Source organism: Equus quagga, chromosome 13, assembly GCF_021613505.1.
Source record: "Equus quagga isolate Etosha38 chromosome 13, UCLA_HA_Equagga_1.0, whole genome shotgun sequence".
Lineage (NCBI taxonomy): Eukaryota > Metazoa > Chordata > Mammalia > Perissodactyla > Equidae > Equus > Equus quagga.
Window position 1 is genome coordinate 84,845,471 of NC_060279.1, and position 10,647 is coordinate 84,856,117.

The 10,647-nt window shown below is 47.8% G+C and overlaps 1 protein-coding gene across 11 annotated transcripts; it reads right to left on the bottom strand.

The window, feature by feature from the left end:
• Positions 1-819: 819 nt before the first annotated feature.
• On the bottom strand, positions 820-9,251 carry LOC124250069 (leukocyte immunoglobulin-like receptor subfamily B member 3). 11 transcript variants are annotated; one of them, XM_046681799.1, is made up of 13 exons: positions 9,180-9,251; positions 8,532-8,567; positions 8,056-8,340; positions 7,605-7,907; positions 7,086-7,382; positions 6,535-6,837; positions 6,172-6,222; positions 5,371-5,490; positions 4,983-5,058; positions 4,832-4,899; positions 4,574-4,626; positions 3,660-3,818; positions 820-3,581 (listed from the first exon to the last, which is right to left on the bottom strand). In XM_046681799.1, exons 1-13 carry the CDS (start codon positions 9,193-9,195, stop codon positions 3,438-3,440), a joined length of 1,911 nt encoding a protein of 636 aa, XP_046537755.1. In that variant the 5' UTR covers positions 9,196-9,251; the 3' UTR covers positions 820-3,437. The 11 variants fall into 11 exon arrangements, with proteins under 11 accessions (XP_046537755.1, XP_046537760.1, XP_046537758.1 ...); XM_046681804.1 differs by lacking the exon at positions 9,180-9,251 and adding an exon at positions 8,729-8,829 and having other exon boundaries at positions 3,660-3,815; positions 4,862-4,899; XM_046681802.1 differs by lacking the exon at positions 9,180-9,251 and adding an exon at positions 8,729-8,829 and having other exon boundaries at positions 4,862-4,899.
• Positions 9,252-10,647: the final 1,396 nt, after the last annotated feature.

The window sequence follows — 10,647 nt, forward strand, 5'->3', positions numbered from 1 at the left end:
TCAGAAGAAAGCATGGCCCTCCCTCCTGAGCCAGGATTGTGGATTTTTTACCCATAAACACTTCCCTTGACTGACTTTCTTGTTTCTATGAGTTTCTATCTTTTTATTTATTGCCTTCCTTCAAAACCTCTGAGTCATTTCTGCCTCCTCAGTGCCACTTCCTCTCCTGGGCAGAACTCTCCATCTCATAATGTGAGTTCTTTCCCCAAGAACTGGGTGAGAGCATGGGTTGGAGGCCAAAAATAGTTTAAAAAGTTAACACAGACTCAGGGGTGTACAAGAAAATTTATACCATTGATCTCCCAGCAAAAGGAGATGATATTAACAAAGAAAAAATATTAGAAGAAATATGTAGTTGACTATTTCAGAGATTTGTTGAAAGTCACAAAAATATATGTTTGAGATGTTCAGCAAAAGAAAATAGGATAAGCTTTAAAAACCATGCCAACACACATTGTAACCATAATCAAATTTTTGAAAACCAAAGGAAAAAAAGGTTGAAAGCATCCATAGAAACATGCCATGAAACGCACAGAGGAAAAATGACTTGAACGATTACAGATTTCACATCAGAAACCATCAAGGTCTGAAGATATTACAATTATGAGAGACAAGAAGAGACAACCAGGAATTTTTCTGGATGTATTCTTCAGGAATGGAAGTAAGATAAAGTGATTCTGAGGGGAAGGAAGATTGAGAGAATTTGTTGCCAGTAGATCTGCTCTAAAAGATATAAGGTAAGTTCTTCAGGCAGAAAGAAAATTATTCTCAAGAGAAATTTGAAAATTCAAGCATAAATGAAGAGCAAAAGACGATAAATATCCAAGTAAATGTAACAGCATATTTTTCTCCTCTTAAGATCTTTAAAACGTGTTTGACTGTTGAAAGCAAAACTGATAACATTGTCTGGTAGAGTTTTAATGTGTGAAGATGAAACACAGAATAACTACAGCACAAAGCGGTGAGGGTGGAAGGACCTATACATGTAAAGACTCCTAGATTTCTCTTGAAAAGGTAAAATGTTAACACTCTGTGGATGGTTTAAAAGTGAAGGGATAAATATATTATGCAAACATTAATTAAAAGAGCTTAAGTGGCTGCCTAAGTTTCCCATTGCTGCTGTAACAAGTTATCACAAACTTAGTGGATTTAAACAACACAATTTTATCATCTTACTGTTCTTGAGGATGAATCAAAAAAATCAGTCACTGGGCAAAGTTGGGGTATCAGCAGGGGTGGTTGATTTTGGGGGATCTGCCATGAGAATCAGTTTCCTGGCCTTTTCCATCTTGCAGAGACTGCCTGTAGTGCTTGGCCCCTGAGCCCTTCCTTCCATCACTGCAACCTCTTGACTCCATCATCGCATTTCCTACTGCTGACTCTGATCCTCTTGTCTCGCTCTTACTGGCTCATTATTGTCAGGTGGAGGCTACAGTCCAGGTCCCCCATGTGGCTCCCTTGACATCCACTCTGTCACTCCTGGGGTCCTAACAGTCTTAGCCCATCTGCTGTCTTTTCTCCACTGTTTGGAGTGTTCTCATGTTCCTTGTATATACGAGGCCCAGTAGTTTTATTGTGCCTTATGGGTAGTTAGGGAGACATACTGCTACTTCCTCCTGGTCCAAAACTGGATGTCTGAAATGCTACTGATTTTTTTATATATTGATGATGTATCCAGTGACATTGGATCAATCCTCTTCAAATTAATTAATGGATGTTCATATTATTTTGGATTTTCCATGTACGAAATTTTGTAATCCATGAGTAATATGCTTTAATTCCATCTGTTCAGTGGATATCATGGTTTTTCTTTGCTTTATTTATTTGGTTGATTCTTACAGTTGTGCTGAATAGAAGAGGCCATAGTGAATATTCTTGTCTCATTCTCAATCGCAAGTGGAAAGATTTCAAGATTTTACCTGCAAAAATTATTTCTATTGTAGATTTTTAAAGATGTTTCAATAAATGATAGGAAATTCCCTTTTACTGACGAGGAGGTTTTTTCCATTATAAATGGTGAGGTATTTTATCAGAAGTTTTGAATCTGATGCTATTATCATTTTTATATTAATCATTTTATGTTTGAAATGTATTGATTGATTTGTTTTTTTAAAAAAAATTGGCACCTGAGCTAACATCTGTTGTCAATCTTTTTTTTTTTTCCTTCTTCTTCTTCCCAAAGCTGCCCACTATACAGTTGTTTATTCTAATTGTGAATGCCTCTGATTGTGCTAAATGATTTGAATATGAAACGAATCATGAATTTCTGAAAAAAACATACCAGCATGGTCATGATATATCGTCCATTTTATATATCACTTAGTGTTGTTTGAGAATATTTTGTTTAGGAATCTACAGCTAAGATGCTGTGAGAGAGCCTCCGGGGATTTTCCCATTTTGCAGTTTCCTTGTCAGGTTTTCATATCAGCTTTTTTTCTCACCTGATAAAATGTGTTGTGATAAATATTGCTTCCTTCACTATTTTTGAAAGAAGTTTAAGTTTGTTATGTGTATATATGTATGTGTGTCCATGTGTGTTTGTGTGTGTGTATCCAGGTGTGTGTATGTGTGTATTTCATAAGTGCATAAGTGTTCAGAAGCATTCACCAGTGAAGCTTTCCAGACTCAGAGTTCACTTTTTGGGAAAATTTTAATTAGAGATTCAACATATTTAATATGTAAGATAATTCGGATTTTCTACTTACTTTTATGTCCATCATTTTGGTAAATTGTATTTTTGAGCATTTTGTCCATTTCTTCTGCATTTTCTAATACATTGACATAAAATTGATCATAATTATCTGTTATCTACTGAACGTCTGTAGGATCTGTAATGCTATCCTGATGATGTAATGTGTGTCTTCTCTCTTTTGTCCTTGAGTGCTGTGACTAGGATTTATAAGTGTGATTAATATTTTCAAAGATGAGGTTTCTTGGCTTTATTGATTTTTCTCTATTTTTTAATTTTCCCTCTTTAGTAGCTAATGCTGTCTATTATTTCCCTCTTTCTACCTTCATTGGGAATAATTTGCTATTCTTTTTCTAAAGTCTTGGTGTGATAGCTTAGTTCATTGATTTTTTAATCCTTTTCTAATATTCATCTGTGATTCTTAATTTTCCCATTTCGTAGGTTTAATGTGAAATATTTACATAATCATTCAATTTAAAACAGGGTCTCATTTCTGTTTTGGATTTCTCGTTTCTCTCATGGATTACTGAGAAGTCTGCTGCTTTGTTCCCCAAATGCAAGGATATCAGTTATCATGACAGCAGAATCAGGTGAGTCCCAAAGAGTCCCAGAAGCTCCTGGTGGTCCATGTTAGGAGCCCAGGCTGGCTGGGGGTCATTAGCTGAGTGTCTACTGGGGACAGATCTTGTGCCTTCTGGGGTCTCTGCAGTCTGTCTCCCTGGAATGTGGGGTCCAGGTCCTTCATGGGCTAGTGGATGGCCAGAGCAGCGTACAGACTGGGCTCTGCTGGGGCCTTCTCTGACTGGGAGGAAAGGGGTGTCATCTCTTGTCTGAGGGTCAAGTGGTTCAGTTGGACGTAGGTCACATCCTGGGGGGCTTCAGATGCAGCAGCCTGGAGCAGGGGGAGAGGAGGGTATAGGTATGTGGCTGGTGTGGGGGAAGCCTGGGGTCCAGGAAAGATGGGACCCACCTGTCTGTCCCTCTGTCTGTCCTCTTCGTCCTGTCTATCTTTCATGTCCAGTGACTTCCCTGACAGGGGGAAAGGAGAGATGGCCACTCCCCACCTTGATCTTGAGTGGCTCACTTGGACATCCATCACTCCCTGGGCATCTTCATCCTTGGGATCCTGCTGGAGGGAGAGAGTGGGCTAGAAACAGTGTCTCCTAGATCTCTCAACTGACGTCCTTCAATCAATTGTCTACACTGCTGCCAGAGTGAGATCACTTTCCTGGTGGAATCTTCAGGGACTTCCTAAGCTTATCCTAACATGCTATTTCTCACTTATTTGGCTCCAGCCACGCAGGCCATCTTCCTGAAAAAGCATGTTGCTGTATCAGGACCCTTGAACCTGCTGTTCCTTCTACCCCTCCAAGCATTCTATCCCCTTTCCTTACTTATTTTCCTTAACATCATTGTGCACTCTAGGACCATGCCCACATATTTTCATGTTGTCTCTCACCCATGAGGTGAGCTCAAGGATTGTGGAGAAAGTTTTTCTCACTGTTGTAGATGCAGCACCTGAATGGAGCCAGGTAAACAGTGAGCTCCCTGTGCACACGGTTGGGTGAATGAAAGAAGGGGAGCCTAGGGGACTTGTGGGTGACTCACTAATTCATGCATCCTCTTGGGACCTGGGGGTGAGTCCAACAACCAGAAGGCCAGACAGAGGATGAGGAATCAAGAAAGGAGACCATGTAGGAGGGGTCACGAGGTCATAGAAACCAGGAGGAGTGAAGTCACAGCAGGACAACCCAGGTGCCCGAGAGGAGAGGTCAGTGTGGGATGCTGCTGAGAGCCGGGTGATGTGAGGACAGCAAGGTGTCCCATGGATTAAGTTTGGCAACAGGAAGGTACCTGGTGGCCTGGACAGGGCAGGGGTCTCACCTGATGGTGAAGCTCCACCCCCTCCTCAGGCTGTGTGTCCTTCACGGCAGCATCTGCTGGGGCAGAACAAGGGGTGTGTCTCTTGTCAGGATTCCCTGAGGTCTCTCAGGGCTGCAGGCCCCTCTGCTCCCAGATGGGCCACTGAGGTCCAGGGGTGTGGAGATGGCCCGAGTCACTCAGAATTCAGTCTTTCTCACCCCGAATCCCCAGACCCTCCCAGCCTATCTCCCCATGGCCCACTGAAATCTCTGTCCCCACCCCCAGGGAGATCCCTCCTCTTCCTCTCACAGAGGGTCTCTTCCTGGGCATCAGCAGCTGGGCTGGAGCTGGGGGAGGAGACGGGAGTGTTAGGGGCAGAGAGGGGGCCGAGGGCGGGGTGGGAGTCTGCGGTCTTCAGGGCAGGAATTACCTGATCTGCAGGCCTCTGTCCTTGGGATCTGGGTCTGCAGCCCCTGAAGGAAGCTGGAGATCAGCCTGTCTCTGGGCTGGGTCAAGACGGACAGAGTCTCAGCCCTGGGAGGTGATGACCACCCGCCCTCCACATGTGATTCAAGAGGAAAGAAGGAAACCTTGACACATACTTGTCTGTATGTTTCAATGTTTCATGAAACTGAAAAGGTGGAAGAATATCTTAAATGTGTATGTGTGCTGTATCAAGTGTTTCTATAGTATTTTGTGATTTGAGATTCTAGAAAAGTCTTTTTCTAGGCTGACTTTCCCGTCTATTTGGTTTCCCTCTGGCTAGTGCCCTAAGCCCACCTGCTCCTTTGACCAAGGTCACCCTGTTCCCTACTCACCTGATGTCCTGAGTTTGCCCTGACGCTGGCGTTGAAGGAGGAGGAAGAGGAGGAGGGAGAGTAGCAGCAGGATGAAGGCCACGGAGATCCCGATCACAGCCTTCAGGTACCACTTGAGATCTTGGGCACCAGTGATGTCAAGAATGAGTGACTGATGCTATTTAATTGAGTGCCTACTGTGTGCCAGGCGTGTGCTGGGGTTTGTGCATTCATCTCCTCTAACTCCCAACAATCAACCACAACATAGGGCTTCCACTCCCACCCACTCATTTCACAGATGAGGAAACTGTGGCACCAAGAGGTAAATGAAACATCTTGGAAAACCCAGCCTGAAGTGGCAGAGCTGGGACCAGAATTCAAAGGTGCTGATTCCAGACCTTGTACTTTCCATTCCATCTGAGCACCCTGAGGTGAAGGGAAAGGGCCTGAATGCCCCAGACCCTTGTCCTGCCCCTCTCCTACCCATACAATTTCACTGCACACCTGACTCCACTGGGAAAAGTAAATCCTCAGGGCCTCCTGGGTATCAGGATGGAGGTGAGGGGGGCTTCTTCTCCCCACTTCAGCCAGGATGCCCCTCCCCCAGGCTGGACCCCAACATCTCCCTCTGCCGTGACTGCCCCACTCACCATCCACCCAGCCTAACAGCCCTGGAGCCCGGTGGATCCCCCATCTCTGCCTGACTCCCAGCCCCCTGCAGACAAGCTGTGCTGAGAGAGGAACTAGGAGTCAGGTCAGCTGAGTCTCAAGACAAGCCTGGAGAAACTGTGAACTCTCTGGACAGAGGCCCCTGTGACTCACCAGATGTTAAGTTGAGCCCTGTGACTGGGGGGTTTTGGTCCCCAGAGGGTCCTGTGAGAAAGGACAAGAGGACATGAGGGTGTGCAGGTTCTCCAGAGACCCTGTCTCTGTCCACACTCTTCTCTTGCATCTGCCCTGTGGTCCCCGGGTCTCTCCCTCTGCCTACCTGGAGGATTCTGGTGATGAGGATGTGGGAACGGGCTGGCATGAGAGAGCCTTCTTTCCCTACTACACTCTGAAGGGCAGATCCCTCTCTGGGCGCCCCTTCCTCAGAGCCCCCTCACTCCCATCCCAGTCCAAAGCTTTCTGGGGACAGGGCCTTGAGCTGAGTGACTCAGAAAGGACAAGGTCAGGGCCCCTCACCTGAGACCACGAGTTCCAGGGGATCACTGGGGTGTGACAACAGGTGGCCAGCAGTGCTGTATGAGCTATAACACCTGTAGGTCCCCCCGTGGGCTGAGGTCACAGGACTCATGGAGAATAGGGCCTGGTACTGCTGAGCTTGGTACTTTGATCTAAGACGCAGTGGGGGATCCATTGCCCCCTCCTTGGACAGAAGGAAAGTGTCCCTCGGGCTCCGTGTCTGACACAGCAGGGTCACGTTCTCTCCTGAGGCCACTGTGGGGCCTGGTTGCATCGAGAGGGATGGTTTGTCAAGCAGTACTCCTAGAGAGATTAAGTGTCAGTGAAGGGCTGCACTTTGTTATGAACTAAGTCCCCAGGCCTTTCTTTGAGGACTCTCATCATCTCTGTCTGTTTTTTTTTCTTAGTCTTTCCCTACCCATCCCATCTCTCTGTCTCCATCACTCTCTGGGAACCCCACATCCTTCTTTCCAGCATCACCAACTGGAGCTTTCCCCCTGGAAGAGTCTGTGCAGAGTCTGGGTCCCTGATGGAATCCACTGGCTCCTCACCTGCCACCAGGATGTCCAGGGGGTCGCTGGCGGCTGACCACTTGGAGGAGAGCTTGTGTCCACCATAGCATCTGTACTGGCCCCCATGGGACCAGCTCACAGGGCCCAGGGGAAAACCAGCCTGAGAGCGTCCATTCTGGGACTGTTGGCTAAGGCGCTGGGGAAGGTCATGTCCCCCCTCCTTGGACAGAGCAAATCTGTCATAGCTGACATCAGAGAGACACTGGAGGGTCAAGTTCTGTCCAGAGGTCACGATAGGGCCCTGCTGGCTCAGGAGGGAGGGCTTCCCAGACACACCTGAGAGAAAAACCTCATGTAGATTGTCAGGGCTGATTCCTCCCATAAACCCCCTTTTCCATCCTGGACCTCAGGCCTCACTATCTCTCACCTTGTGTGTCTCTGCTCCAGGTGACACCCCTGCTGCCCTCACCCCACCCTCTCATCTGGGGCTATCCTTGAAGTATAGACCCCTGTCTGTTGCCTTAAAATATGGATTGGGCAAGGGTAAGACGTCCTCACCTGGAACCAGGAACTCCAGGGGGTCACTGGGGCGTGAGCACACCTGGGGTTTGTTCCTGTCACAGCCATAGCACCTGAATGTCCACCTGTGGCTTGGGGTGACAAAGCCCACAGGAAACAGAGCGTGGGATTGCCCATTGGGCTTTGGCTGTGAGTCCAGGGTCCAGGAGGGCTTGTATTCTCCTTCCTTAGTCAGAATGAACCTGTCAAATCCCAGCCATGAGCCACACTGTAGGGCCACTTTCGCTCCTGAGGTCACCACAGGGCTCGGCAGGGCTGAGAGGGTGGGTTTGCTGTAGATTCCTAGGAGAGGAGGAGGCAGCGTGTTAAATGGGGCTCACAACTCCCTCCTATCCCCCACAGCTGGTCTGAGAGAGGGGACACATCCCTGAGACCAGACCCCCATCCTGAGGGTAGACCCTAGGGCTGGGACCCCTGAGCGTCCTCTTACCTGTCACCACCAGCTCCAGGTTATCACTATGCTCTGACCAGCCAGTGGGGCTGATATAGTAACAGACATATCTCCCTGCATATTGCTCTGCCATGTATGGGATGGAGAGCCTGACCTTTTCCTTCAGCTCTAGTGGTTGTTGTCTGTCCCAGAGCACTGAGACTCCCTCTCTATACAGTAGATACTCCCGGGCTTCCAAGGTCCCCTGACACCAGATGGTCACGGGCTTCCCCCTGGGTATCACAGAGCCTGGCTCAGCCCAGATGGTGGGTTTGTGGAGGGTCCCTGGAAGGAAGTCAGAAGCTGGGTCACAACACATTCCCCACGCCACCCCGAGTTCCCCAGTTCTCACAAGACCATCCCAGACAGTCCCCATCTCTCAGCCCAGAAGTGCTGTTCTCCCTCCCCAGCTCCTGGAAGTTGTCTCTTGTCTCCAGTGAGGACCTGGGATCTGGGACACCAGGGAACAGACTCACCTGCCTGCACTGGGGTCCTCAGTCCCACACTCAACCCTGGAAGAGAGCTCCCTGTGAGAGATTTGCCCCTGAAGCTGAGCAGAACACCTCCTCCCCATGAGCCTCCTGAGTCCTGAGGTCCCCTGACAGACCAGGTCCTGGCTGTGGGGTGGGTCCCTCTAAGACTGGGGCTTCCCTTCCTCCTCCTCAAATCTCACCAATGCAGAAGAGAGCTATGAGGGCAGAAGTCATGGCGTCTCCTCTGGGTTCCTCTGGTATGCTGGCAGAGGAGACCAGGGTACCCGGAAGGAAAGACAGATGCACGAGTTGTGAACACTCAGAGACTGGTCCTCCCAGTCATGGGGTTGTCATGTCAGCAGCCCCACAAGAAGAGGAAGTGCCCCTCCCAAGGCCTGGGGCTGATGTTGTACCAGGCTCTCTGGAGACATTTTAAATAGAAATGGTGTCTCCCCTGATCTACATTGTCCGCCTGATCTGGACTCATCTTACCAAGGGACAAGACTTCACAGCAGACACACCCAGTGTCTTCCTGAAATGCCCCTTCCAGGTAAAGGTGACCCAGGGGACATCATTCCTTTTCAGATCCTCCCCCATGAGGTATCCTTCATCCTCAGCCCACACATCAGAATATCCCTGTGGGGTCCTCACCATGGACACTGATCATCCAGGCCCAGATGCTGCATGGAAGATGCAGGTTCTTGCTGCCTGCAGAGCTCAGATCAGCAGAGACACACGCTCAATGTCTAATTGTACAGTTATGGTCGAGGTCATTGTGAGAATGAGCACAAAGGAGAAATACAGTGAAATAAGGGAAGGAAACATCACTCCTCTCATGGCCCAAGAGTGTGGGCTTTCGTTCTATCACAGCCCAATTCACAGACTTTTATTTTTTTTGCAACAACATCCAGCCCCATCTTCCTGGAAACAAACCTCTGAGTCATTCTTACCTCCTCAAACCCCTTGTTTCCTTGGGCAATATCGCCTCCTCATCCTGTAGTCCTGTCTTCAGCTTCAGGGATCAATGAGTGGGTCAGTGCTCCGATTTTGGGACAGAGATGATTTTTATTTAAATATTTCTCCAACATGCACAGCCCATTTGATGTTGAGCTTTAATGTCCAGTCTCTGAGCCTTGGTATCCTCATTGGCAGCATATTGTCATGAACTCCACTCCTCAGAGTGTTTGTTGGCCAGTGGTGTTGGGTTCATGAGAGGGATAAATCAATTTCAAGGCCAGGTTAAGACATGACTGGGTTGGACCAGGAAGGAATCATGGATTCAGACTCCACAGTCAAGTGGATGATTGCTGTTCCCACCCAAGATCTCTCTTCTGCTCTTAACGCTGATAAATGTAAATTACAATATTTCTGAAATACGTAGCCACTCACAAATGCAAAAAAGATAAACAAAGTTCCAAAGATGGAGAGGGAACCATAGCAAAGCATAGAGAAGAAAGCTGAATGGCCACTGGTGCCTGAGACCATCAAGGAGTCCTGGTGGGGAGGTCATCTGTGTGGACACAGAAAGTGATCCCAGGTTCTCACAAGAAGGGAAGGGTCAGGGCTCCAGGTGAAGGTTGGAAGCTGTGGCTCCCCCTTCTCTATGTTTCTAGGTGGGCACTGAAATATCTTCCCACTGCCCAGAGCCCATGGTCAGCACTGAGCAATCTCCACTGTGTGGCCTGAAACAGATTGAATCCAGTGTTTTCAGTCCTAGGCATCTGGCCCACATGTGAATGTGAGGCTCCCATTGGGCCATCCCTGCCAGGCACAACCCTGAGCAGGTGCTAAGTTTGAGAGACTGGATGCCATGGGGCAGGAGCAGCTTCAACAGTTCCCCATTGCCAACCTGAATCCAGGACAGCCCTGGGAAAACCCTCTCTGGAAGATCAGGTGTGTGGGAGCAGAGCCTTCTAAGAAGAATGGACAGTCGAGTTGTCCTAATCATGATGAACATGCTGTGAGAAACAAGCTACTGATTAATGGGATTGTCATATGCAAGAAATAGGGTCAATAGGAAAATAGGAGAGTAATTTTAAATTGTGAGTTTAAATATCTGTAACATAAAGGGAGAAATTGAATTTTTGATGCAATAACACGGATCGTTTTCATAGAATAA

Excerpts from the sequence above, each read along its gene's own strand:
- LOC124250069 (XM_046681797.1), bottom strand. The coding sequence starts at position 8,762 with ATGACTTCTGCCCTCATAGCTCTCTTCTGCATTG. Across the intron at positions 7,908-8,055 it reads CCTGGAGCTGGTGGTGACAG|GAATCTACAGCAAACCCACC; the intron begins GTAAGAGGACGC and ends CTCCTCTCCTAG. Across the intron at positions 5,491-6,171 it reads AGGGCTCAACTTAACATCTG|ATCTCAAGTGGTACCTGAAG; the intron begins GTGAGTCACAGG and ends CTGGTGCCCAAG.